This window comes from Plectropomus leopardus, chromosome 9, assembly GCF_026936395.1.
Source record: "Plectropomus leopardus strain MGB_pleo_1.0 chromosome 9, ASM2693639v1, whole genome shotgun sequence".
Taxonomy (NCBI): Eukaryota; Metazoa; Chordata; class Actinopteri; order Perciformes; family Serranidae; genus Plectropomus; species Plectropomus leopardus.
In genome coordinates this window covers 12,187,138-12,215,103 of record NC_142184.1, presented here as the reverse complement: position 1 = coordinate 12,215,103, position 27,966 = coordinate 12,187,138, and the positions used below count along the sequence as shown (strand labels likewise).

Here is a 27,966-nt window from a genome sequence, read left to right as displayed (position 1 = left end):
CCTCACCCCCTCACCCCTGTGTGCAGAGCGCCACACTGAGCTCAGCCCCTTCGGCTGGAGGCTCGGGTTTATCTGGGACCAAAGAGAAAGCCATTCAGGAGCTGTGCGTCGTGTCGTCAAGGAGGCTCCGTTGCGGACGCTAGGGGGGAGCGAGACAGGACCGGGAACCGGGGATTTGACCTTTTCCGCAGAAACTCGGGTTTGTGAGGGCGAGCGGAGGAGCCATGGCGGTATTCTCTGCGCTTTGGGTGCTCTTACTGTGCCAGCTTTTAACATCATCCTCAGCCCAGGTAAGACTTACCGAGCGCAGCATCACTCGCTCGCATCTTTTTGGAGATGTAGTTTTTGCTGGAGGCGTTTAATGCGCATTCATTTATAGCTAGTGCAAAAAAAGTTACTGCCACCTGCACGTTCGCATTTTGATAATAATAATAAAGCAATACTTTGTGTTGATGGTGATCATAATGTGTGTCACAGCTGATGATCTGCACGCGCTCTCCATCCTAAAACCTGACGCTTTCTCTGATATTTTACACTCAAGCGCTCTTTAATCGTCATCTCGTTTATCATTGATTGAATGTGAGTGGTGTTTTGTCTCTCGGTTCTGTAGGCCTAATTTTTTCGCTCCCATATCAGCCTAATTGTGTGCAGGTGGCTGCGCCTTTCACACTGTTTGGTGAAGTTGAGGTTATGTTTTCTCCTGAACCTGTGGAATGCGCGGATTGGAGATCAGCGCCGCGGCGCACAATGCCACCTCTGTTCATTCAGGCTCTCTGGAGCTGGAGCTCATTTAGAAAGTACTCAGTGAAATAAGTTTATTTAGCTTCCATGAACTTTTGGTTTATTTTTGCTTTTCATATAAATCTAATTTAGTCTTCCTGCTGTGCGTATAGAGGAGATTTAATGCGTATTTACGCACATCTATTTGCATCACGGAGCTGCTGTTGATTGATTTTCTGTGTTAAGAGTAACATTTTAAGAATAATTTAATTGGCGCTGCATAAAATGTGATTATTTTATTTTACTATCATGCTGACGCTGCAAATTTACCAGAAAATTTGTATTTATAACTTTTTATTTGAATCAGTTCATGTCAAACCACAACCTGCTCATGTATACAGACAATTGTGGTTTTGAAGGACCAGAGGATGCAAGATAACTGCCAGAGAGAAATGCCTGATTCTGATCAATGTTGTGTTACAGAGGCCAGGCCCCAGAGGATCTCCTGGGCTCCAAGGACCCCCAGGGCCACCGGGGAGGGATGGCACTGATGTGAGTTGACCAGACTCCCAAAAGCTTCCTTTTACTTTAAACCTATGTGCCCTCTAACCTTTTTCTATTCTAACTAGAAGTGAGTGGATAAGAAAAAGATGTTTGCACCTCAGTGAAATGGGGGGTTCTTTCTGTGAAAACTTTTCTTTTCTTTTTTTTTTAAATGGGGCAAGTTACAGATCAAGATCACTAAAATTAGAATAATATTTTTGGTGTCACAGTCCTAGTTTAGTGTGGTTTGAAATATTGTACATAAAAGTCAAATTCACACTCAGGACATTTGGTAGAAAGTGTTTTCTTTGTGCAAAAATGTGGCTGAAAGGTTTCTAGATGTTAGTTTTTATCACACTGACTCCTCCCAAAGCTCCTCCTACAAGCATGAAATCATAATCATGGATGTCAGGTAGGCAGGGTTTAAGTTTTTGGCTACTAAATGGAGTTCTGTAGGTACTAAAGTATTGAAAAAAACTCATTAATTCTTCTATGAAACCCCTGTAAAGCTTAGATTATATACAGTGTGAATATTATGAGTGCTTTATTCGGTCACATTAACTCATACAGTATAATGTCAGTTGTGTGGATTTGGATTATTGTATCTTGTCAATAAAAGTAAATGATACAATAATAATCTAATGAAATTTAATCCGCCAGACTCCTAACTGTTTAAGGGGATTTGCTTGTAAGTAGGATATGATGCTACGGTAAGAAAAAGAGGTAAAAATGATGTGACGAGACTTTATTTGCACAAGTTCTAAGAGGAAATTGGATTATGGAGAAGCCAAGTAAAAAGAAAAACGTTGATAACGAAGTAAATCCCTCTAATATCCTTGATAGTTAGGTCTTTGATTTCTGTCAAACTTCTCTGTTAAATTTAAAAGTAAAAAACAGTAAATGTAGGAGAGTCATGTCAGGAAGTCTTTAGTTGTGATTATTTTTGGGACTTCAGTAAAGTTTGGGCACACAGAGGGCCCATTCATACATTCCCCAACCCCGTGAGACCATCTAGAGTTTCACCTCACACCTCCTCCCTGCACCTTCAGCCCCCCTGCACAAACCAAACTGAAGCTCTCATCATGTGAGCAGTCTGCATCGGCCCAGTTTAGTGTTTGTTCTCCCCCCAGTCACTGCAGGAGCTAAACAGCACATCCTATATACTGAAGCAACTCAGAGACTCTCTGTCTCAGTCACGTTAGTATGTCTGCTGTTTGTATTACACTTAGTATTTGAGAGATCTGAATCAAGAACTCTGTCTCTGTGGTCTCTGGACGTATGCGTGGTTATGCACAACGAATGAATAAAATGCACTTTTTGTGGGTGTATTACTTTTTTTTCTTTCTCATTAACAGGGCAAACCTGGACCTGCTGGTCTGCCGGGGAAAGCAGTAAGTTTGTGAGCAATAATGTACATTTTAACAGTTCAGTCTATTTTGTACTTTGCTTTTTTCTTTCTTTCCTTTTTTCTACTGTGCACTAATTTGTTGCATCTGGCTTTACTGATGCTAATTGTTTTTGCACAATCCAATTTGCTGCTGTAACACTGTTAACTCCCCCGCTGTGGGATTAATAAAGGATTATCTTATCTTTCCATCAAGTCAAATCAGTTTTATTTAGGGACTGTATGAACATTATTTGGGTGGTGATAAACATTTCACTTTTTTGAAAAAGCAAGGCCCTCCCAAGTGTTATGTTGCCTTTGAACCCTCCTCTTGACTTAAAAAATGAGTTGCAACCCTTTATCTGCAGGAAAGAGTCCTAAAACTTGTACACGAGTTCACATTTAAGTGCTCCTGGTTCCCTCATCGTGAAGTAAATGGGTTTTTTGAATGAGTTTTTGGATAGGGGCCAGAAATAACATCTGTGGTTAACACAAGCGTAAGACTGTTTGTCCTGGGACAAAAAAATTGTCAGTAAAGACCCCATTTGTTCATTTTGAAGCTTATATGAGTCTTAAAAAAGGCAGTTGCTAACAAGTGTCTATATGAGAGGACAGAACGTCATCATGCCGAATACGGCTTCACAGCCTCGTTTTGATGGCCACGTTGAAGTCATGCGACCTTGGTGTAGTTCGTTTATAGCATCACATTAGCTTTTTACTTCCGGTGATTGCTTTTACACTTCAAAAATCATAAAAGCGGTTATCATTTGTGAAGATTATCCTGCTGAACAGAATGTGTACATATCAGAAACATATGTTTTCCACAGAGCGTATTATCTACAGTGATCCAAAATTCAAAGGGAAAATCCTACAGGCTTTTTTACGAGGGAACCAGCGTCCCTCTACAAATAAACATAATCCCTGCAGCACTCTCTGTGCACCACCAGTGTACACATGGATCAGATCCTGAATTAGAACTGTTGTCTTCTACAGTGAAAGTTGATCTTTTTTTATGTATTTTTGTTATAACTACATTTTAAAGAAAGCCTGAAATATAATGCAAATTTAGGTCAAGAAAAAACAAAAGACCATCCACTGCTCACCCAAAAATGTCACTGTCCTGCCTCCAGCCAGAGGTAGAAGTACAATACTCTCCCTCTTTTCTGACCCCCCCCCTCTATTAATGTTTGCATAGTCCCTGATATGACCCAAAACCACAAATTTGTCTAAAAGGATTTTACAAGCTTCACAACATAAGTAACCCTCTGTACTTAAACCCTTTATGAGGATTAGGAAAATCTTACACGTTTTTTTTTTATGCTGCATTTCATGATGCTGATATCAAAGAAAAAGAAATCAATTGCTCAGCTGGCTGGATATCTGATTCCTTGTGCAGTACCTCATAAATCTCTGACTTTGTAGGGTCCCAAAGGGAAAGCAGGTATTTCGGGGGTTGCAGGAAAACCAGGCCTGCCAGGACTTCCAGGGGTGGATGTAAGTGTCCAAAAATATACACACAGTCTTCTACTAACACCAACACCTTTGTCAGTCATTAATCAGTGCATTAACAGAGCATGGTGTCAGCTATGAAACTGAAATGATTATTGACGTTTAAAATAACTGCAGAGCATGAGGCGATGATGTGTAACAGAATTATGTGCTTCCTCTTTAGGGTTTGACAGGTCCTGATGGTCCTGCTGGGAAAGATGGACCCGCAGGGGAAGCTGTAAGTGTGTCTTTGATCTTTCTGGGATGCTTGAAGATGCTCCCAATTGAATTTTATGAGCTTATCTCCTTCAAGCTGCCGCAAATTAATCAACCAGTTAAAGTCACACAAGTGTGCGCAGAAATGCTGAAAGTTTGGGTGCTGTTTTATAAAGATCTTTCGGAGGGTCTTACGGGGACAAGGCCCATGTTTCCTCTGTCAGCATGGATTTGTCTAGCCGGCTCACCCACTTAGTGGGAATATTTTTAATGAGGGATCAGAATCGGATTTATTTCTTGCTGCTTCCCTAATCCGACCTGGAATGCACACTGTTTCCCACCAACCTGTTTGACTGGAGGGGATGATGATCTGGTGCCCCGATCCTGAGGGAAGCAGGCGTTATCCTGAGAGACAAAACAGAAGACAGAATTACAGCATGTACATTTGCACCGCTGCATCTTCCCCATTAAACAGGACTTTCATTTTCCACATTGAATATAAAATGTGGAATATTAAAGACGGAGGGACTTCTGCAGTAAAAGGCTGCAAATTCACTGACAGGACAGATAAACTCCCCCCTGGCAATTCAACCAATTAGCTAACCTAATGAGGAAGGTTGCATCAACTAGTGTCTCTAAATACTTAGATTACTACACTGTCATGGCTGGTTCATAGAGCAGAGGAGTCATGCACAGAGAAACGGGATCGAACTGGTAGAGTTTGAGACAGAGCATAAGCTATTTAAAGCAGATATATCAGCAAACAGCAGTGCTGACTGGTCATTTTTACAACACAATACACATTTACTGATAATTTCTGGCATGTCTTCTCAGTGTCATATTTACAGGTAATACTTTCTGTTTGTTTATAGTCTGTGTTCCAGTACAGTTTGTTGTCTAGCTTGCACATTGAAGAATGCAGTGAATAACTAACATCACTGTGTTAGGTCTGTTTTTTTTTGTTTTGCTCTCTGACCTCCTAGACAAAACAAATACAGCTGTGAAGACGGTAAACAAAGAGTTAGAGAGGGAGGAGGTGAGACAGTCAAGGGGGTTAGTAAGGAAAGAAGAACAAAGAGAAGCCATAATATGATCAGTTATTTGTGGAACACAAGTTTTTCACTGACAGAAATAGTTGATGGGACATGTCACACTTTCTAACTGCCAGCTCGTCAAATACCATTTCGTCAGTGTCCCTCTTTGACAGATTCCAACGCACAGAGGCCCCATGTAGCGCCGGTACGAGAGACACCGGGCGGCGGCACTTTTTGACATTCCAAATGATAAAGAGCAAAAAAGTCTGCATACAGCAGGGAGGGAAGTTGGGTGGGTCAAACAAACACATCTGGTAAAAAAAACGTAGTTAATTTAAGTCAAATTGCAATTTTTTTTTCTAAACCTCCACATGCTACCACATGCTTTTGTTGCATATACCCGAGGAAGTAAACCTAAAAACAAAGTTTGTTTTAAAAAGAGAGTGCATGTAGCAAACAGAAACTGTACATCTCCTGTGAAAGATGAAGTTTATTTTGAAAAGACACAATGCATGTACGAAAAGCAAAATGACATGCCATCCCTGAATGTCCAAAACTGATGCTGGAGGGGTACCGAGTGAGTCATAGTCTGACGTTTACGCTCACTGACCAAGCGTCTGTATTTGACAAGTTGGGAGTAAGAATGTGTTGAACATGTAAAGAAACAGAAGTTAGTGATGGAGAAAGGAAGACATCCATGGAATAAGTATCTCAGACTAAATATACGAGCTATTGTGTTCTCCTCAGATAATACCAAGTACATAACTTGTTTTGGAGTTGTACAGATATATGCAATCAGGGTAAATGCGTTTGAATCATGTTTTTTCAAAAATAGTTTTAATTGATTGTGATAATTGCTAAGATACAGACATTTTCTCCTCTCAGTAACTTTAAAGCCAAAACAAACAACTTCTCCTGCTTGTGTTTCTAAGTGGTATTATTTTTGGCACCGCTTTAAAAAAGATAACTGGGCCACTTTCCATTTCCTCAGAGCCAAGCAACTAACACAGTTTCTATAGTTACTTCGGTTTTTCCACCGTAGGCCATGTCCACTTCCGGGGATAGTAAACTGCAAAGAACTTAAATTGATACTCTTTGGTAACTGTTTAAAGCTACTGATAGCTACCAGTGGGAAAAAAAGCGCTATCCACTTTCTGTTTTGGTTGTGCAATTGTTGATGCAGTTCCTTAGTGCCATAAAACGAGCATTTAGTTTTCAGGGTGATCATACCCAGTGGCAGGCACAATTGCATAGTGAAAGCGAAGCTTTTAAGGAACATATCTAAACGCAAGAATCTTAAAGATGGTGTCATTAGTTGATAGCCATTACGTCGGGCAATCAACATTTACTTCATAATGATAAGTTAAAGAAAAAAACCTGACTATTTCCACAATGTTACGTTGCATAGTGATCTTCAACTTTCTCAAGACCCACAGCAAAATGTTATATATATACATTCACAACATTTCTGAAACAATTTAAACATTTTGTTAAAAAAAAGTTTATCTCCAACACTAGACAAGTTTTAACCAATTTGAAGGTCGTTGAAGAATATAAAATCAAGTCATGTATAGGAGCAACACTTATTGTGTGTAGCTAGACTGTGACGAAGTCTCATAACAGGGATACTCAAATGTTTTGCCTGGGGCTACTTTTGCAAATTCTACAGGAGGCCACGGGCTAGTTAATAAACAACATTAATAATTAATATATACAGCAAATAATTAGCCTGGACCTCTGTCAGGGGGTCTGAAGAATCATCCCCTGGCCATTTCTTTTATGAGAAAGCTCTAATTTGATGCTTTTATAATGCCTTCTGGCACCTTATTTACATTTAATGTACAATTTTTTTCCCCCGCTAATGTTAAATGGCAGTCCACTTGCAGGTTTAAACAGGCAGAATGAACTTTCTCAGATCAATTTAAATCTGTTAATATAGTTTGAATTGTACACAGTAAACAATGGCTCAGTGTACCAAAATGTCAGTTTAGCAGGGGTCAGTATACTACAGGTTGTACTCAAAGAGTCACACATACACACTTACAGAACATACATATTCTTCTTACTTTTTGCTCCTCTGCTGCATCGCCCGGTGACTCCTGGAGGGCATATAGTCCACTTTCTCAAATTGAACTCAAAGAACAATTATCCCAGAGAGGAGGACAGCCATTCTGCCTTGGGTCTAGCATGTGTGTATCCCTCTGGTCCAGCATGATGCTGCATAAAGAGAAAGTGTAATTAGCCAACAGGAAACACCTGTGCCAGTCTGAACCTTGGCACTGCTCCCATGAGCCACTCCCACCCATCTCTCCTCTGTAGCCACTAACCCCTACCACATTCAGTTACATGAAACAAAAAAATAACACACTACCACACAATTTAATATGCCAGAAAATAACTGAGGTTATTCCAATACATACAGTGTCAAATGCAGTGTGCAAAAATACCAGGATGTTCTACTATATCCAGTTGCATTTTGCAGCAAACCATTATGCTCTTCTGGCTATTCTGACCCACAATCCTCTGCACATCGACTAAGCAACAAACAGATGACAGCTCGGTGACAGCTATCAGACACTGCAATGATGGACAAAAGTGCACTGACCAGATGATGAGATAGTAATAATTAAGTGAACAAAAAATTCATAAAGATTGCCAACAATAAATATGAAAAATAACAACAACAGAGAAATAAGTTTGTTATTTTACTGTTGTGAATAAAATACTGCATGTTACTCTACAATGTATGCAGTTGTAACTTAAAAGTTATAAATACATTCACTGCAAAGTAACAACAGCAGAACCAGGTTGACCTCAGTCCCTTGCGAGCTCAGTGAACTGCATTTTGTATTATCTCCAAGGTTACATCAGTGGTAATGATGAGATCTGCTGCAGATCCGAATTGCAGACTTTTTGTTTTTGCTTGAAAATTTCACAGTACAGACTGCAACAATATGTCAAAGTTCAAGTTGCAATGTTAAAGCAAAGTTGTGTCCCAGTTGTCTGCATACTGCATGCAACAATACATACTTTGTAAGAGCAGCTGCAGTGCCTGAACTAAAAAGAAAAAGTATGTGATTCAAAACAGCTAAAATGTGGTTAATACTTGATAATGTCCACTGTCACATAAGCATTGTGTTCAAGGTTACTCCATAAAGTCTGAAGGTTTCTTTTGCAGTTTGATTATGTTTAAGTGGCTGATTGTGGCATTTTGCTTTACTCTCTGCAGGGTGATGCTGGACCTCCTGGGCCCCCTGGAGCTCCTGTAAGTACCCCCATATACTGTGTAACATCTAAGAAACACTGCAAAGGTACACAGCAGTTGTAACCACTTCACTCTGATCATTGTATCCTTTACCATATTGCCCTTAAACCAACCATGGGACTAAAGGCAGTTTCTCTTCCAGACTTCATTGGATTATGCTGAGAGAGACATCTCTGTGATCTTTCTTCTGTAAAGTCAGACCTGTATCTCAGCTCTAATCAGACTTAGGTCGCCTTTAGCTAACATAACGGTAATGAGGACACTTTTGAAAGTGTGGCATATAGTCACAGGAACACTCAGATGATAGTTTGCTCTGATGTAACTGGACTGCAAAAGTGCACATCCACCTCACAGCAATGACCTGGGACAAACTTTCACAGTGGATTTAATGCAGGAATAGGCTACATCACATGGCGGATATTGATATTGCAAGGAAAATCTAATCACCCTCTTGGTGTTTGTGACTTAATTTGCCTTCCTGTGTCTTCCGTAGGGCAGAGGGAGACCAGGAGCCGCAGTGAGTACACAACACTGTCTTTTATCATTTCTCATATTTGCAGAAAGATGGAGATTGTGATGCATTTGTATTATTTTTTTACATGTCACTAAAGCTTTTTTGCACCTTGGGCATTTATTTTTTCACATTACACAATGCTGTAGCCCAGATTGGGTGCTACATCTACACATGTACTCTGCTGTCATGCACACACCCAGTATCTTGTGTTTTCAGGGACTACCTGGAACCAACGGATTGCCGGGCGGAGTCGGACCACAGGGTCCAGCGGTGAGTATCTGTCTGATCTCCCCAATTAGACTTCCTGTTGTCCTCATGGAGAGGTCACATCCCCTGATTCTGCAAATGACATAAACAAATAATTCTTTCTGTAGTCAACCTTTGATTCAATACCCAGTTGGCCACTGACATTTTTGAAGGAATAATTCACCGTCCCAGATGATCATTTATGAGGGATGCTTGATATTATCGGCAGGTCATCGGTTTTGGCAGATATTATTAAAATGAAATATCGGAATTAGCCAACATTCTAATTTCTGTCAATATCACAAACTGTTTTTTTTAACTCACACACTGAACATCTACAAAACATAAACTATAAATTAGGTATTTTTTTTCATATTTTTCACAATGAATGAACCTTACATACACAGAAAAGCATTATATTTCATGTCTCCATCTGCTGGTGGGCAATCATGATAAGAGTATGCATACTATGATATTAATTCCACTGAAGAAGAGACTTACATTACACAGACTCGCTAACATTTGGTGGCAAAAAAAGCGGATCTATCAGTATCGCTTTTTTGGCCAAACAAGTTATATATCGGTATATTAGCAAAAAATCTAATATCGTGCATCCTTATCATTTCTATTTTAATACCTCACCCAGTGTTATGCTGAATTTGTGAGGGAAACTTTGTTTTTCCAGCACAACTCCACAGTGGACGGAGAAACCAAAAATGGAGAAAATTCTTTATGTATACTATATTTTACAGCAGCAAAAACTATATCAAAATATCCTTTTGCAAACTCTCACTGAACTTGTGCAGTATAATCCAAGTCCAATTTTACCCTGCTGAATATGGGAGCTGCTGTTCTACCGCTTCCTTAATCACTATTTTTTGTGTTATTGTGTGACTTTGGTGTGATTAAGGGTTAGTTTGGATTTACCAAATTTAAACAAACTAATTGATTATGGCAGCAGTACACAAACAGCCCCTCTGTTGAAGGAAGTAAAATTACTACTTTTGTCGATGGAGTCTGGCTTTGAGGAGAGCACTGATAAGTTTCAGTTCAGTAACCTGTCAGAAAGACTTGAATTATACTCTCCGAGTTGTGTGAGAGTTTTTAAACGGATGTTTTAACGTGGTTTTGCAGTTGTTTAATTCAGCCCCCATTACTTCAATTTATCAAGAGTTTTCCCCATTTTTTGGATTATTTGTTCACTGGAAGTGCATGGAAAAATGAATTCAACATAAAACGGGTTAACTGTAACTGATACACAAATTGTCATTTGTGGGTGAAGGATAGACTGGCTGCAAAATTCATAGGCAACCCTTCACAGCAGAAACAGTGAAGCTGATACTGGTTGAGATCTAGCTGTTTTTTTTATACTTACAGCTCTGCTGGATTCAACTGGCACAACATTGCCCTAAATTTCTATATAACATAGCAGGAGCAGGAGGATAAGAATAACCACTAGAGAGGAAGGACACTTCAGTATGAGTACTGGCCTAGTGTTTCTATTGGGTCACATTTTATTTGAATTATCCAATGCTCATTTACAGTTTATGTGTAACTGAAAGCTCACTCAGTTTCAGAAGATGTTACTGTATTATTAGCTTTTTTATCACGTTTTTTAATTGCCAAAATTCTATTTTCAATGCCACTGAAATGTGTGGTATAATACGATGAGTATTATGAAAATTGCACATTATCCTACAAAACAAACAAACTTATCACAAAATAAATGTTGACAATAACAAATAATAAAATATTTAGAAAATGTGCCTGATTATTACTTCACTCAGCTGAGATGTTGCAGACTTTGATACAATTTGGAAAAACTCATCACTTATTTTAATGCTGACGATGCACTTACATTGGCGCTATCTGTTTTGAAGGGTGCTGAGGGTCTTCCAGGACTTCCCGGACCTCCTGGCCTTGATGGACCACCAGTAAGTGCTGTTGTCATTATCTGCTTGATAACTGGTGCTGCTGGTACAATAATGTCACCTGCTGCACATTTCCACTGCCACCCAGTGGATATCTGGTTGAATGTCTGTGAATTCACAAAAGCAGGGATGTATAAACATAAATAAAAATGTCTTTCAACCTGCAACCTGAATGCCTTGAACTGTCATTTCTCCATCTGTCAGGGTCTTCCTGGTACTCTTCATGATCTTAGCGGTGACCTACTGGTAAGTGTTCAATCATGCATCTGTCAGAGCAGCATAATGATAGTAAACTGATGCACCCTCTGCATACAGTGGGTGCTGAGTTCTCAGTGTGTCATCTCTGTCCTCTGCAGTGTCCTGCAATCTGCCCCCCTGGTCCCTCTGGTCCTTCTGGGATGCCAGGATTCAAGGTAAATACATTTTCTGTCATGCTTCTTTTTAAAAAGGTTTTGAATGATATGGTGCTCAATATATCCATGGGAAAAAACACAACTCGTGTCACCCTGTACCCTCGTAATAAATCTACTCAGACACACTCACCATGTCTGTCTTCAATTCTGTGTATTTTTGCTCATGTAGGGTCACACTGGGCACAAAGGAGACAAGGGAGAGCCTGGAAAAAATGGAGAGAAGGTGAGTTTATTATGTGATGTTGATACTTTGCCTGCTTTCACTGATATAATGATGGGGTTAAGTAAGAATAGAAGAAATCTAGTATGTGCAAAATAGTAGTTTTATTGAGTAAAGCTGCTTGTCTTTCTGTAATGTGATGTTTCGTTACCGTCTCAAGTGTCCTGTTCTGTCTCTAGGGTGACCCTGGTCCACCTGGCCCACCAGGTATCCCTGGGACTGTGGGTCTGCAGGTGAGTAACATAAAGATGATTCAGAATTTTTCAGCTTTTACCTATACATTTTGTCTGTTATCATATTAAGTCATCCTTTTTTAGCCATAAATCAATCTTAACAATCTTAAATCAATCATTTACAAGCCTTAAAAATGTTGCACCATGGGAAAAAAGATTTTACATTTTTACATTCTGTGTTTTTCTGATGTTGCTTTGTAAAATCTCTAAAAATAATTGGCAGAGCTCTTTTTTAAAAATAATTTACTGAACGCCTCTTGCATTAACAGTGCGCAGATCAGGAGAGAGGAGACACCACCACTTATACTTGGTTTCTCCCCGGGATGCTCAGAACAGTCTGCTAGCTAGCTGTCACTGTACTCTGGACGAAATGCAAACGTGCAACTTCAATAAAAACTTTCTATTCAAACAAGAAAAAAAAGTTTTCCTAAACTCAGTATGACAGGGCATATTTGTTGTATTCATACAATATATATAGGAATCACATATATGGAGAGAGAGAAATACAAAATTGCTAAGAAAACGGGCCAACAATCAACAATTGGTATTCTCCAAAAAATATACATTTATGTTGCGATAAATAACTGAGCAAAATAATCCCTAATCCTAAATAATTGTATATAAATAAATAAATGCTGCTTATGTTTTTTCCTTTAATTTTGATTTTTATAAAGTTGCTTTTAAATTTCATTCATTGAAAAAAATATTTTGAATACCTAAATCTAACTTGCCTTAAGCTGCAGGAACCCTCTCAGTAGAGCTTGACCAGGCAATTGTTTTGTTTTTAAGATGTTTTCAAGCGTCTTCACAACGTTCTGCTGCTGTGTTTCAGGGCCCACGTGGTCTCAGAGGTTTACAAGGCCCGATGGGATCTGTAGGAGACAGAGTAAGAAACTTTTAGAACATCACCACTCCTTCCTTGTTCATTTTCTTAAACCATACAATGCAAACATTAACATGTGTGTACTTATAGTTGGTGTACTTTGACCTTCCTTTGTCTCTAGGGGCTGCCCGGTTTCAGAGGCAAACCTGGTATCGCTGGCATCATTGGAAAGACAGTGAGTCTCTCCTTGTTTGTGACGCATTTGAAACAAAACAGTGTTTGGTTGTAGACCACAGCCTGAAAAGACGGCTGGTCCCATCAATGAATAGCTGTGTGTTTTTCATCTGATGTCTCCAGGGTGATCCGGGAGAAAAGGGACCACAGGGATTCAAAGGACCCAAAGGAGAAATTGTAAGTAAAAGACTTTGATTTATGACTATTAGTTTCACAAGTATATATTCGTTACAGCCTTATGTGTCTTTAAACAGGGTAAAATTGGTCCCAAAGGAGGTCCTGGAGGATCTGGACCCAAAGGGGAGCCTGTAAGTGAATATCTGATGATACATTTCTAATATGCATCACCTCTCAGAACCATGAGGATTATATGTTATGTCTTCTGCAGGGTATTCCTGGCAGAGATGGCAAAGATGGTACACCAGGATTAGATGGCGAGAAGGTGAGTTGCACCTTTTCTTTTCTGAATGCTCTCGGCTTAAATTAATATCCACAATAAGTCCACAGCCTGAGGAAAGCTGAGGTTGTTTGTGTTGATAGGGTGATGCTGGACGCCATGGGGCAGTTGGAGAGAAAGGACCTAACGGCCTTCCTGTGAGTATTTTGAAATAGACTTCCTGTATAACTGATAAGTAGCGGTTTGACTGTAACACCTGCTTTATTTTCTGTTTCAGGGTCTACAAGGAAAAGCTGGTGCAAAGGGCTCTAAAGGAGAAGTTGTGAGTTTTACATCCCAATAGAAACACACTTTAACCTTAAAGCTTAGATTAGGACCACAGAGGACAACTTTAATCTTCTCCCTTCTTTTACATCAGGGTGAAGTGGGGAAGCCTGGGGAGACAGGACCCTCTGGAGAGCCAGGTATTCCTGTATGTATCTGATGGGCTTTTTGGGGAGGGTATTACTGGATCATAACATCTGACATCTCATTTAACCCAACAATGTTGCATCTGGAGTCCAAAGATTCCTGATTTGTCCACTCCATCTTTTGCCTGTTCCTTCAGGGTGAGATTGGCGTACCAGGAGAGAGGGGGATAGCAGGACCCAGAGGAGTGGCTGTAAGTTTATGCTAACACTTTAAACAAAAGCAACATGTACATTTATGTGTTGTCAGATTGCTGCAATGTTCATGCGTCTAGAAAAACATCTATTTTAGGGCATTTAAAGGTTCTTTTTTTTTAAATTTTGAACATTAATATAGCAGCAAACAACTACTTGCAATGTAAAGATAAAGGGGATTAATGAAGTCCGGAGCAGATGATGCTTAGGCGCTGTGAATAAGCAGTATGAACATAAAAACAATGTAGAGAACATGTAAAACTCTGGAAAAGCTCACTCTGAAACTCATCGATTTCAACTTTTTGAAGTGCAAGAGAGTAGTGCACTAAAGTATAAGCGCCATGCCGCTCACACAATTCATATGTTTTATTGAAAATGTTTGTGTTGCATCTGATTCAGTGAAGTTGTCTCCCTCCAGTTGTAGATTTCAATTGTAACTTTTTTACTTGGAATATTATGCAATGTTACTGTTGTGAGCTTGCGATTATTTGGCTAAAGATTTCTTTATCTACCTATTACATGGCTTTAGGTGATCATTTCCTTGCTGCAACCAACACAAACACTAAGCTTGATGGTTATTAATGCACAATGAAGTCACCAGCATGTGGTGTCATTTGTGCCTAAGCCGTATAAAAATCTAGGGAAAACCCCTTAAGTCACACTCTCTCTGTCTGTGTTGTAATCCGAGCTTCTCTGTTCTTTATTTTGGTAGCCGGCCAATCATATGTGCATGATAGTGCATGCGTGTCCCTCCCTTCTGTCCCATTTTTCAGCTAACTGCAGCCACTCTGCACTGCCCTCATACAGCAGTTACTGTTGTTGTGGCTAGCAGTGCTAGCCGTCACCATTTCAGCTTAGCCACCTCTGTTTGCTTGTGACGTAACAGGTGAGAGCTGCATGTAGGCAAGTTTACAATGGGGCCAAGCAAGGAATAAAAACGTCCAGGTCCGTCATATAATACCATCAGGCCCCAAAAGACTTTTCCCATAGACTTACATTCTGAAACAGATGGTTGTAAAACAGTGGATGCATTTTTTTGAGTGTCACAACCACTGGGATAGGACTTAATTTACACTCGGCCGCTTAAAGTCTCTGATGTGCCTGCTCTGTGGGCCCCACGATGCGAAAGATCCGGGTAATTTCATTGCGCAGAACTCAAGCTTTTTTGGCCTCATGCGCCACTGAGCAACTATAGTAATAAACAGGGCTCCACCCCCAATCCTGTATTTAGTTCTCTTTACACGTCATGATATAGCTCTTTTGCTGCACAGATGGCCCGTTAAATGGAACCAATTTACAGAATTCAGACTTAGTGTCCAACACTCTAAGGTGCAATGTTTTGATAACCAGCATGAGTCAAGTGCATCATTACTGAGTCTTCATAGACGTCTTCAAATAAAACTGGAAAAGCAGGACGCTAAACTACTTTCCTTACAAGTTAACGATATTTCTACTGTGACTGATTCAGTGGCTTGCTAAGGTGGAGTCTGTAATGAAGGGCCAGTGATGAGAGCAGGTATTCATAAAGGAGGAATTTATAAACAGAGAGGTCTTTGTTTTTTACATCAGACCCTGTGGCAAGGAAAAATGAGATAAAAAAGCAAAGGACTTACCACACTCCTCTTGCACACTGCACTGCATAATGAATCATACTTCACACAACCATCATGTCCAGGTTTTTTTCTAAACTATTTGCAAAAAAAAGGACAAAATTCTCATTTATATCCCGGTTGTTTTGCCATTGTATGCTCTTACAATATCTGTCTCTAACAGGGAGCTATCGGACCGGTGGGCAACCCTGGGCCTCAGGGAGTAAAAGGCTTCCAGGTCAGTTGCATGACATCACCAGTCTTTTTTTAAAATAAATTATCAGTTAACTCATTGGCTGTTTATGTGTGTCATGTTCTGCAGGGGGTAAAAGGAGCCTTGGGTGATCCAGGTCTTCCAGGTCCGACAGGAATCCGTGGAGAATTTGGTGAAAGGGTGAGTTTGACGCATGTGACAATATGAGATGTGTCCCAGGGCTTAATTGTCATCTGCTGCAATCCATGATACAGAATAGGGCTGCAACGCTCTTATAAAAATAAAAATATGCTCTCTCTAAATTACTGGCAAATAATGTATTAGTTGTTTTCTTGATTCATCTATAACTCATGTAATTTGCCTTAAAATGTCAACAAATAGCAAATCCTTCATCACAGAAGACCAAGTAAACAAGAAAAAAACCCAAATTATTACATGATTCCAGAATAATTGTTTTTTGATTGAAAATTTAAATTTGTTCCAGCTCTGATACAGTATGTAAAAAAACAATAACAAAAACAGGTCAAGCTACCAAACTTTCAAATTATTATTAATCTTAATTAAGGCCTGAGGCAGAGACAGGGTGTCTACAGGTATGAGACTATAAAATCTAATGCTTTTAAGACCTTTTCAAGATCATTTTTAACCTAGTTTAAGACTGATTTTTGGACAAATCACATTTTTTTTCTTATTTAACCATTGCAGATAAGTATTATGGTCTGTAGTCAAGGTAGGTTTTATGTAGAAAGATAGTTATTAGAGTGAGTTAAGGTAGTCTTAAAATGTCGATTACCTTAACTCACTCTAAACAAGTAAGTATAAGTATAAGGTATTTGGTTTGTTAGTGGGTTTAAAGATTTGTAACATCAGAAACGTGTACTTGTACAGAGAAGAGCTTGAGTCATTTTGTCAAAAAGAAATTATAAGATGGATAAATTAAATTAGACTGAATGTGGTAATTTCTAACCTTACTAATTCAAATTCAAGAATAAATTTTGAGACATTTTAAGATTTTTTTTGACCCGCAGATACCCTGAGAGACATGCTAACTACCCAGGTACTGTATGTCAACGAGCAGGTCATCCCATCTTAGTCCTGGTGGTATAAACTCAAGCTGCAGCCAGGAGAGAGCTCAAACACAAAAAGGCCTCCTGTTCAGAGTTTGAGGACAGAACAAAGCCGGTCTTTATGCCGCCCCTGGTTCCCCTCAACCAGCCCACCTCACTTCCCCTCATCCCCCGTCTTTCTGCCGCAGCCGGCCTTCCACAAATATCTCTACATGGCTCTCATTTATTCTCTCTCTCCCTTTTCAACCCTATAGGGTCCACTTGGAGCATCTGGAGCTAAAGGAGACATGGTAAATATTTCTATAAGTCAAAGTTATAGCTCCAGTGTAGCAAGACGTCCACTGAATGTCCTGTGATAGTCGTCATCCAGCATTTTGAAGCTTGTAATAGAGAATGGAATATGTTGAATAATTGTTTTATCAGCTTGAAGGATTATTGAGTTGTGCCAGTGTTCAAAGATAATTACATTATTGAGATCATCTGCTCTCTTTTTAGGGTGTGGCAGGAAGTGATGGTTTGCCAGGAGAAAATGGAGAACCTGTAAGTATTCTCTTAATTTTCATTGTTTGTTTCACTTTTATCTTTGGATAAACCTGTATGAAAGGTGATGATACAAGTTTGATTGGTTGCATGTGTGACATTTTATAATGTGAAATCATTTTAAACTAAAAAGATATTCTTATTTTCAGGGTCCGTTTGGCCCAGTTGGACAAAAAGGAGAGGTGAGCCACGTCAATGTTTTCATTTACATTTTGTCCACTTTTGCAGTAACTACGTTTAATAAAGCACACTAATATTCCAGTATTATTCAGAATTAGGGCTGTACCCAACTCAGAATTATGTCAGTCAAATGAGATGTTGCAATTCAATATGAATATTCAACAATTTGTTTTTATTCCATATAAAGTTTTCAAATCTGAACAGGCTCAGCAGGACGTTAAGTGTGACAGTGGCATTTGTGTAAACAAGCTGGATCACTTTTGTGCAACATTTTTTGCCAACACAAAACAAATGCCAGGGACTGTATCGTACTAAGGTGCAGTGAGCTGTAAATTCACCACAGAGTCTCTTCTTCCTCTGTGCCGCTGCATCATGCACACAGCTGCTTACTAACAGAGTACCGTGAAAGTCATGAAAGTCCATTGCAAAAATCTGGTGACCAAAACATCCCAATCCCTACTGCACAGCATACTGGCTAGCAAAAAAAAAAAAGACGACTGCTCAACTCGATGCTATCTCAGTTGACTGCTGAGGGGTCTCCAACTGATGATTTGAATATCCAACTTTCACAGGGCAGCCCCCTTCAGAGTATGATCATATTCAGAATTTGATAGGGGTCATATAGACAACATATTATATTTGGATTATAAATTGGATATTCCGAATTAAGCCTTTTTCCAAATAAAGTATTTTACGATTAAGAAGCGGGATATGCCGGTATTATTATGGACATGTAAACAACACATTCAGAATATGTGTCTCAATTCGGGTTGTTACAACAGTTTGCCACACACGGCATCTTGCCCGTTTATGGTCAGCTCTTTGCATTGTACACAAACACTCAACGAAAGCTCAAATTTCTTATCAGAGAGAAAAACACACCTATTTTTGAACATTATGAAAGACTTGAATATCAAAACATTTTTGGATATCACAAATATGGCTACATTGACCTTTTCAAGAAGCTGGTTAAATGAATGATAAAGGGAGGTTGTGTTTGCACTGTCAAACACGTCTGCCACCACAGGAAAACCTTTCCATATTTTGATGTGACAAACAGCATGTTAGGGTGTATTATTTGGAGTATGCACGGCTGCATGTAAACGGTAGTACTAGTAGAATATTGATTTTCATTAGCAATGTCAACAACTTTGTAGAAATATTATCTTTTTCGCAAAAAAAAAGGACTATTCTGTGCATATAAACGTAGTCAGTGTTTTATACCCCTATCTACACGACTCCCTTCAAAACTGTTTTCTAGAAACAGTCCTTTTATTAACACAGAACATGGTTAGATCAGATGTTGTGTGTGGGTGTAATTAGCAGCACACGTTTGTTCCAGACTCCCTCTGTGTCTGCTCCATTAAAAATGGAGCCTAGCTCCGAGCTGTTGCCCACTTGTCAGAGTCATTGCACATGATTCTGCTTCACATTCCAGGTTTAATAGGATTAATTAGAGGTAGGTATTGCTGCTTTAGCTTTATTGGCCTGTTCGCGGCTTCTGCCACAAGGGAGAGACGAGTTGCATTAAGCTGCGGAACAATTTATGTAATTAGAGACGGTATTGATGAGCCTCGCTCTCGTGGTCTCATTTACTATTTGCTGTGCTCGTTAGAGTAATTATCAAGCAACAAGACGCCAGATGAATCCGCCTCCGCATTGTCTCAACAGACCCAGTTTGCTCCTTGGTTGGTGTTTAGTCAATGATCAAATCAGAGGCTTATGGATGATTTTAGCTTCAGTTTGGAAGAAATTGATTTCCTGAGTTTTACGAAATGTAATGACTTACTTAACAGATATCTCTGGTTGATTGTAGTCTGGAAAGCGGGGTGAACTGGGGCCGAAGGGCGTGACAGGTCCACAAGGAGAGCTTGGGGCGAGAGGGCCTCCAGGGAAACCAGGACTAATGGGCTTCCAAGGGGAGCAGGGTCTGCCTGGAATTGCAGGAAAGCCAGGTGTACCTGTGAGTGTTATTTTAAATCTACAAAAAGCATATTACATGTTGATGTCTTCTAATGAACTGCCTGAATGAAGTTACACTTCTAAAATGTCTTTTTCACTTGGGTTTCAGGGTAGACTGGCAAGTGAGCAGCACATCAGAGAGCTGTGTGGCTCGATGATCGATGGTAGTAAATTCATTCATCTTTGTCTTTCACTCCAGTGTTGAATAAAAGGTAAGCTGGATAACTGACCTTCCGATGTTTTTTGTCATGCAGATCAGATTGCACAGCTGGCTGCTAACCTTCGAAGACCTCTGGCCCCTGGAATGGTGGGCCGCCCCGGCCCTGCTGGGTCTCCAGGAAAGCCAGGAGTTGCTGGCTCTATCGGGCATCCAGGTGCCCGTGGACCACCAGGGTACAGAGGGCTGCCAGGAGAACTCGGAGACCCAGGTCCCAGAGGTATGAAAACTGACATCAGTACAGACTTTTGATCTATTGGTAGAAGCACAAAAATATCTTGATCAGTGCCTTGTTAGTTGTACAGTGACATCTGTTATTAGAACAAGTGGTGAAAGAAGTGCTCAGATCTATTCATATATACAACAAATAATAACACTTCATTACAAGTAAATGCCCTGTATTTAAAATCCTTAAGTTAAACTATGTATTATCAAAAAATGTACCAAAAAAAAAAAAGTAAAAGTATCTGTTCTGCAGAGAAAAATGCACCTCTCTTACCCTGGGGGGGGGTCGGTCCCCCTCCAAAGGATCATTAATATAAATCTGTGGGGTCAGGAGGTTGTGCAGTTATTAGCATGAAATAATCTGAAATGTTTCGAGGGGGTAATCACTGCTAATAACTGACATACATCTGAAACATGACAAGGGATCCAGCTAGGTGCTACGTTTTTGTAAAGAGTAACAAGTTTGGGAACAACTGTTTTTGTTTAAACAGTGTATTGTATTTTCAAACTTGTCATGTCTTTAAGATATAAAATCTTAAGCAGAAGAGTAACTTATAACTAGTTTGGTCAAATAATATAGTGGAATAAAAAGTACCAATATCCTCTTTAAAGCAGTTGAGTAGAAGTATAAAAATTAAATACTCAAGTAAAGCAGTAAGGTATTGTAATAATGTAAATGCACTTTGTTACTTTCCACCACTGATTTAAATGTTCTGTCTTCTCAACAGGTGATGTTGGTGAGCAGGGTGATAAGGGATCCATCGGCAAAGCCATTGATGGCCCGCCTGGAGACCAAGGATACCAGGGTATGTAACCTTATACAGTAAACCCTATAGTATAGGGGCTAGAATGCTGCTCCTCGCCAATTTTGCAGTTACTATACTGTACATATAGACCTTGGTTGGTAGGAAACCGTTTAAAGGGATGACAGCTGTCAGCAGTACTTTATCTCTGGCTCACTCCCTGTATGCTGTCCACAGGTCTTCCAGGAGTTCCTGGAATTGTCAAAGATGGGCGTGATGGATCTCCCGGAGATCCAGGTGAGCCTGGAGAGCCAGGCAGGGTAGGTAGGACTGGGCACCAGGGACCTCCTGGAATCTGTGACACATCAGCCTGCCAGGGAGCAGCGGCCGCTGGAAAATCCTCCAACCCCAAAAATCATTAAACTGACTTCCTGCAACCTGACACCCAAAGGAGGAAGGGTGATAAGTAAGGGGAGGAAGGAAGGAATGAAAGAAGTGTGATCACAAAAATGTCCTCTTTATTTAAATACATGTATCACAAGATGGGAGGAGTAACATCAAACAGGTGTGATATTTTGAGAGGAACATCCAAGGAGTGACATGAACACCAGAGCAACTGAGAGACAGAAACATCAAGATGAAAACCAGAAAAAAAGTGGACAGAGGCACGGAAGAGTCCAAGAGAACAACTGCATTGCTCCAAATACAGTATCAAATAACAAGACTTGACTTACAAACAACTGGAAAATGAATGATGAGTCCTTTGTGTATAAAAACTTTGTACATGTTGTTTCCATGCCCCCATTTCCCTGGTTAACATCCTTCTGGCAGATGACACTCAGATAAAATCAACAGCAAGTGTCTCTGAAGTGAATGTGCATGTATCATGGCCCATTAATGTCAATCACAGGTGTTACCTCAACATACAAGCGGACAGTGTAAAATATGGAAATAGGCGACAGAGGCAAAAAAGCCTCTGTAAAGGAGCTGTGTATGTACTGTAAAAGGAATAAAAAAGACAAATACCCAGGTGCCCAGAAATTGTGTAGATTAATGCAAAAAATTTAAACTTTTGATAGTCTTGTTTTTTTTTCCTTTTTACAGCTTCTTTGTTTTGTTTTTGTTTTTTTACATGTGAAGTTGATTCTCAAGATTTGAGAATCATAAACAAAATAAAACTTGTGGATGCATAAAACAGACATTGTAAAATAAATTTACAAATCCTAGGAACAAAGTATTTTTTTTCTTTTCTTTTTTAATCTACATTGAACACATCCACTATGTACTACCGGTGCTGTAACTATTAAATATACATGACCTTAAATACTATTTATTATTTGTGGGTGACTGTTGTATGTACAGTAAGATGCTACAGCGACATGTTGTAAGAAAGAACAAATAAAGCCACTTTTCAGTAAAACATCACTCTTTTCTACATATCAAATGAACAGGTTTGGACTTCAGAGTAATATGCTTAACACTATGGGAGTTTAGTCATCCCATTAATCCAAAAAATACCAACACCGTGCAAAACACTTAAATATATAATTAAAGAATAAATTTAAAAAAAAACTGAACATATTGTATGAACAATGTAAACAACTTTTAAAAAGATTTGATGAAAATAAAATTTGAACCACATTAAAGGAGAACATATAATTATTTTTTTTAATGAATGATAGCAAAGAGCACTATCTCAGCTGTTTTCAAAGGGAAACAGTGCCATCTGTGTATGACTCAACAACCACAAGATGGCTCTAAAGGTGGAAAAAGCCATAAAAGACAAGAAATGGCACTTTGAGCTGCATTTCATGTGTGAAAGGTGCTATATAAATAACATTTTATTATTATTATTACTCATACACTTTGCAGTGTTGTGCTGAGATGTAAGACTGAAAACATTTTTAAAACCATTTTGATGTTGTCAGCTGGAAGCAAAGCTCCTCTCAAAAGGAAACTTTTTGTCTTATAAAATTTTACAACATGTTGACCTAACCCACAGCCAGACTTCTGGGGACACCAAGCTTAAATGTGAAATTAAAATTAGACAACATGGTCATTGCTCTACCACATGAGGAGTGCTCAGTGTCTCATCCATCTCTAGGGAGACTTGGAACTGGCCTAAAGAAAGGCTGGATTTAAGGACGTGTCTCTTTCCATTAGTGAACGTCTTTTGAAACTCCTGTAAATGCAAACAGTAGCAAATTACAGTAATTAATGACAGGTAGTACCAATACTATATTATCTCAAGTCTGTCTATTTAGACTGCTCCTCTCTTTTCCTCCAGGTGGTGGTGGTGTTGCACACAGACAGCATGATGTGGTGGATTGTATTCATTTCCATAGGCTGTAACACTACATAATCCATCACAGTACAATAATAAATTGTATATGATTTTATCCTGTAAAAGTAAGAAGAATTTAATTTGAACTCTAACTAACCAAAGTCATAAAGTGATATTACTCAGGCAGCAGGAGGCAATGTAATTAAGCTCTTATCTTCCAGTTCCAGGTTTTAAGTCTCAATTAATTCACAGTTGCAGGATAATAGAGACAAACTGTTTACATTCATCAACGGTTTAATGAAATGCAACTTACCTGTCTGAATGCATTTCCATATGTTTCATTGATGTATCTGAGGAAGGTAGTGGTCCACTTTAGGGTGGTGACTTTGTCTGTATCTGACTCACAGAATGGCACAAGCATGTTCAGCTCATCACAGTACGAACGAATCCTCTTCCTGTGCCAAGACAAAACAACTCTGTATTATTAGTATAAAAGGGTGATTAACAGGATGTTAATCCTCTGACTGCTGACTTTGTGTGTCGGGTCTGTCCTCTGCACCACCTGGAATATAAGAGTCGCTTCAATCAGGTGTGTTATTAAAAGGCAAATTAACCCTTTAACACCTGGATCAGTTTTAATGTACTGCATTCAGATGCCTTTCACTAGCATTTAAAAGTCCAAAACCTGAGAAAATTGTTTGAATTTTTTAAAAACAAGAAAAATATACTGAGCAACTTTTGGTGACAAATGTCCCCCCCAAAAAAGTATCTGGCCTGCAAAAAATTTCTCCTAACTATATATTTAAATTATGTTACAGAAAAAAAATATAGACTTTTACAGCACTTTCTTAAGACCACTGTCTTGGGGTTTTTTTTGTTTAATTTCTATATTTACTTTTCTTTCTTTTTCATTTATTTCATTTCTTGTTAAGTTGCTCTCCACCCTCCCATGTTTTTGAAAGAAATCAGGCCAGTGCGCTCAGGTTTCAAAGGGTCAACTGTAGCTATATGCTGCTCTATGTTATGAGAATAAGCAAAAATATTTAAATTTTATGTATTTATTGTATGTACAATGTTTGTTTTTTATTTCACATTTGGTTTAGCAATGTAAACATATTAATCCCATGCCAATAAAGTGCATTTGAATTGATTTCCATTGAAATTAATGCATCACCATCTTAAGTTAAAACTAAAGTTTTGCTACATTTTGTCAGGGCTGAGCAGCAGCTTGCTGCTAGCTACCTAACAACCATGGGCCTAACCTCACTTTTCTTTGTTGACTGGTTTCCCTTTTGTTCTTTTGAAGAAGTTTTTTTAAGTTTATTTTAGGGGTTTTTAGTTGTTATTTGTTCCTTTTTGTATGTAGTTTTTCACAGCCTTACCAAAACCAAACTGAAATGCTTTTTGGTGTTATGTAAATTACAAATAAAATAAAGACTGGGAGAAGAGTACCCTGGCCTCCATGTGTTTTTCCTCCACCACTCAGCCAGTCCTTACATTACGGATTTACTATTACACAAGACTAAGGAATACAGCAATCCAAAACATTTTTAAACAAATATTTTATGACACTCCAAGTGACTATAGGCCAGCATTAAAACATCAAGTTGTGAATAAAAAGTGCATTAATGAAATATTTCATAAGACCATGCCACAAATTGTAGAGGGTAAAGAGACACCTTCAGCTGGCTGCTCACCTGCGTTCCCTCTCCTTACTGTTGTGCCTCTCCCTGCGTTGGATAAGCAACATATGAGATCGAGCTCTTTTGCTGGTGCTGCTCCTTGATTCTCCAGCAGAGTCTGGGGCAGCTGGAGCAGCCTTGACAGGTTGAGGGCTGCGTGTGCCACCATGCTTCCCAGAGGCAGTGGGTATTGCCACATCATCTATGACAAACACAAGACTAAGTTAAGACACTAACAGGAACAAAGAACTACAACTTTTGAAAAAACATTATGTTTAGAGTATTGATCATTACTTCCTATGGTGTCCAACTGCTGCTCCCCTGTTGAGTTGCTGCCACTTGTGTAGTGAGTTTTTGTAAAAACCCTCTCTGGGCAGAAATTAAATAAGATACCATTGGGGATGATCAGTCTCTGTTTGTTAGGTTCAACAATGTGAGGCATGTGGCCAATCACCTGAGGGCACAACAGAAAGAAAAGCAAAGTGCATTGTGATAATTTCTTTCATCGTACTTGTTCATGGGTGACTGGGTTAAATACAGTCCCTAATAATGTGGTGGAAACCTCAAAAGGATTTACCCTGTCAGTTTTCATCCACTTTTGCAACTGAAGTTGTCTGACTGCTTCTTGAGCTTCTGCAGACTGCTGAAATGTTGTCAAAGAACTGAAACACAGCAAGAAAGATTTAGCAAATTCTGTAAATATAAAAAAGTAATATGGGGCTATATTTACAAACAAACAGCAATACACCATATCAGTGACTGTCACCTACTTGCTGAGAACTGCAGACTGAGTATCCTGCTGGCTTGAGGCGTCAGCACACATGGTGTCAAACCTTTTCACCAAGCAAACTCTAGCAGCCGATATGGGTCTCTTTTGTGAGCAGTTGGTAGGTGGTCCAGTCGGGCTGTCTTCACCCCTGACTCTGGCCAGCACAAAACTTGGGACCTCTCCGTAAGACGTTGGTGTCTTTTCTCCTGGCATCACCAGACTGTGATCATCAGTTGAAGATGACAGGTCAATAGCTTGAGTTGACGACAAGGGGGAAATCACAATGGTGTCTTTCACCATCTCTGTAGAGGGTTGGGATCTGGCATCTGGCAAATTTGAAGTGGCATTGTGTGCCTCCACGTGTGCCTGGATGAGGTGCTGAAAGTGTGAATATTCAGACTCTGACATCTCCATTAGACCGAGCTCAGGTCCCAACATCTGCCCATGATCGTGTGTTAAACATCCACCTTGGCTGAAAATCAACCCAACAGGATCACAAACATGTTCCCTAGATGAAGGTGATACATGGAGGGTTTTGCACGCTGAGGGAAAGGATGACATCCCTAACTCTAGAGATGGAACAGAGATCAAGAAAAATAATTATTACTTAGGTTTACAGTTGAACAGATTATAAACAGGGTGTGTATCAGACACTTAAACTTAATGCTTTCCTTAAGACCTATTCAAGACCATTTTTAAACAAATTTAAATCCGATGTTTTGATAATTTTATTTTTATTCAAGCATTGCATGTTAATATAAAGGTTAGTAATGTTTATGTTGTCCCGTGCAGAGGTAGGTTTCATGCAGAACTATGATTATTAGAGTGATATTTATAAAAATGGATGTAAAGCCATTTTAAGATTTTGTAAGAACCTGCAGTCACCCTGTATAAAGCTAGTCCTAGCCTATGTAGCCTACTTCAGCTAACTTGTATAGCATGGACGCTAACTCGCCTGTGTAACGTTATTAAAATGAACGAAACTGTGGCTTACCTTAGCCTAAACAAATTAAAACAATAAATACTAACATTAAACAAACTGTCCACAACTTCGGGACAGCTGTCAGTCGTGGACAAATTGTCCTTAGCTAAATACAAACGCTAACGTTAGCTCGTGACTTTGCATTAGCGAAGGAGGAGCTTGAAGCTAATTTAGCACATTTGAAAAGACATTGATGTAGGCTAACGTGAAAATCTAAGTAAAACTTCGCCATCTTAAGACTGAAAATAGTTGCAAACATTTTCAATTATCAAATAAAGGCCGTCTAATTTACACGTGTTTTACTGTTAATATGTTAATTTAGTCATATTTTTGAGTCTTCCACTTACTTTTATGTCAGTTGTTAGCGCGATGCCGCGGTTGGTAGCTGACGTTGGTGTTAAACTCCCGGATGCGGTTACACTCCGCACTGTAAAAAATAAAATAAAGTAAAATAAAATAAAATAAAATTAAAAAATCCGTTGTTTTTACGGAAAAATGGCAAGAAATATATTGAACATTAAACAGCTTTACAGAACAACCCGTAAGTTTGACAATTTAAAACTGTTGTAATAACAATGTTTTAAAACTGTATAATTTACATTGTCTATTTGGAAAAACAAAAATAACATTTCTGCAATTCCGTCACTAGTCACATTTTTCATAAAAACCCTTCAAATTAAATCAGTAATTGAAATTCTACACATTATAAAATCAAAATTATTTTTGTTTCCATTTCAAATAGCTGTTGTTGGCTGGTAAAATAACTTTTTTTTGTCAATGTCATGATATTTATGCCAAAAAAAACGTTATTAATTTTTAGAGTGAACATCAACAGGAACGTTTTATGGATTATTCAAATGTAGCAATCAGATGTTTTAAAATCCACTGTAAAAATCCACTTGTAGGCTAAATAATTATCTGTAAAGCATAACATATGCATTTGTAAAATGTGATATGCTTTCTTTCTGTTAAAAAAAACAGTAATTTGTAAATTCTACAAAGAAATGTAATCATTTCAACATATTCCTGCTTTAAAATTAACAGGTTAGTGTGGTTTAGATCTTTAAAAAATATTACTGTAAATTGTTTCATGGTTTTTCTATTTACAGTTTTATGATGCCATGATTTTGCAGCACTTTGATGTTCATTTTATGGACATTACAGTGTGTGACTGTCACAGTTCAAGATT

The 27,966-nt window shown here is 38.9% G+C and overlaps 3 protein-coding genes across 4 annotated transcripts in view; 1 reads left to right on the top strand and 2 right to left on the bottom strand.

The window, feature by feature from the left end:
- Window positions 1-7,661, bottom strand: part of kcnk15 (potassium channel, subfamily K, member 15) — a 29,808-nt gene extending 22,147 nt beyond the window's left edge. For both annotated transcript variants that reach the window (XM_088081990.1, XM_088081989.1), the window contains exons 1-2: window positions 7,452-7,661; window positions 4,697-4,756 (exon numbers count right to left, since the gene is read on the bottom strand). The gene's annotated coding sequence lies outside the window, so the exon portion shown is untranslated. The remainder of the gene's footprint in view (window positions 1-4,696; window positions 4,757-7,451) is intronic.
- col9a3 (collagen, type IX, alpha 3) lies at window positions 42-22,294 on the top strand. Its single transcript, XM_042491686.2, has 32 exons — window positions 42-290; window positions 1,204-1,272; window positions 2,619-2,654; window positions 4,070-4,141; window positions 4,320-4,373; window positions 8,615-8,650; window positions 9,144-9,167; window positions 9,381-9,434; window positions 11,291-11,344; window positions 11,546-11,587; window positions 11,698-11,754; window positions 11,924-11,977; window positions 12,154-12,207; window positions 13,040-13,093; window positions 13,212-13,265; window positions 13,388-13,441; window positions 13,519-13,572; window positions 13,653-13,706; window positions 13,805-13,858; window positions 13,939-13,983; window positions 14,080-14,133; window positions 14,269-14,322; window positions 16,097-16,150; window positions 16,235-16,306; window positions 17,448-17,483; window positions 17,689-17,733; window positions 17,883-17,915; window positions 19,730-19,876; window positions 19,985-20,039; window positions 20,130-20,312; window positions 21,046-21,123; window positions 21,298-22,294. Exons 1-32 carry the CDS (start codon window positions 225-227, stop codon window positions 21,480-21,482), a joined length of 2,037 nt encoding a protein of 678 aa, XP_042347620.1. The 5' UTR covers window positions 42-224; the 3' UTR covers window positions 21,483-22,294.
- On the bottom strand, window positions 22,142-27,205 carry LOC121946873 (uncharacterized). The gene is made up of 7 exons (XM_088081991.1): window positions 27,125-27,205; window positions 25,797-26,364; window positions 25,604-25,688; window positions 25,321-25,480; window positions 25,042-25,228; window positions 23,658-23,799; window positions 22,142-23,242 (listed from the first exon to the last, which is right to left on the bottom strand). The coding sequence occupies exons 2-7, from the start codon at window positions 26,354-26,356 to the stop codon at window positions 23,117-23,119; spliced, it is 1,260 nt and encodes a 419-aa protein (XP_087938117.1). The 5' UTR covers window positions 26,357-26,364; window positions 27,125-27,205; the 3' UTR covers window positions 22,142-23,116.
- Between the last annotated feature and the right edge of the window lie 761 nt (window positions 27,206-27,966).

Bases quoted from the DNA above. Each gene is read 5' to 3' on its own strand.
- col9a3 (XM_042491686.2), top strand. From the start codon at position 225: ATGGCGGTATTCTCTGCGCTTTGGGTGCTCTTACTGTGCCAGCTTTTA. The intron at 17,484-17,688 runs GTAAATATTTCT...CTCTCTTTTTAG, and splicing joins CTGGAGCTAAAGGAGACATG to GGTGTGGCAGGAAGTGATGG. The intron at 19,877-19,984 runs GTGAGTGTTATT...CTTGGGTTTCAG, and splicing joins CAGGAAAGCCAGGTGTACCT to GGTAGACTGGCAAGTGAGCA.
- LOC121946873 (XM_088081991.1), bottom strand. From the start codon at position 26,356: ATGTCATCCTTTCCCTCAGCGTGCAAAACCCTCCATGTATCACCTTCA. The intron at 25,689-25,796 runs GTAGGTGACAGT...GCTGTGTTTCAG, and splicing joins CAGTCTGCAGTTCTCAGCAA to TTCTTTGACAACATTTCAGC. The intron at 25,481-25,603 runs GTAAATCCTTTT...TTGTGCCCTCAG, and splicing joins AGTGGATGAAAACTGACAGG to GTGATTGGCCACATGCCTCA.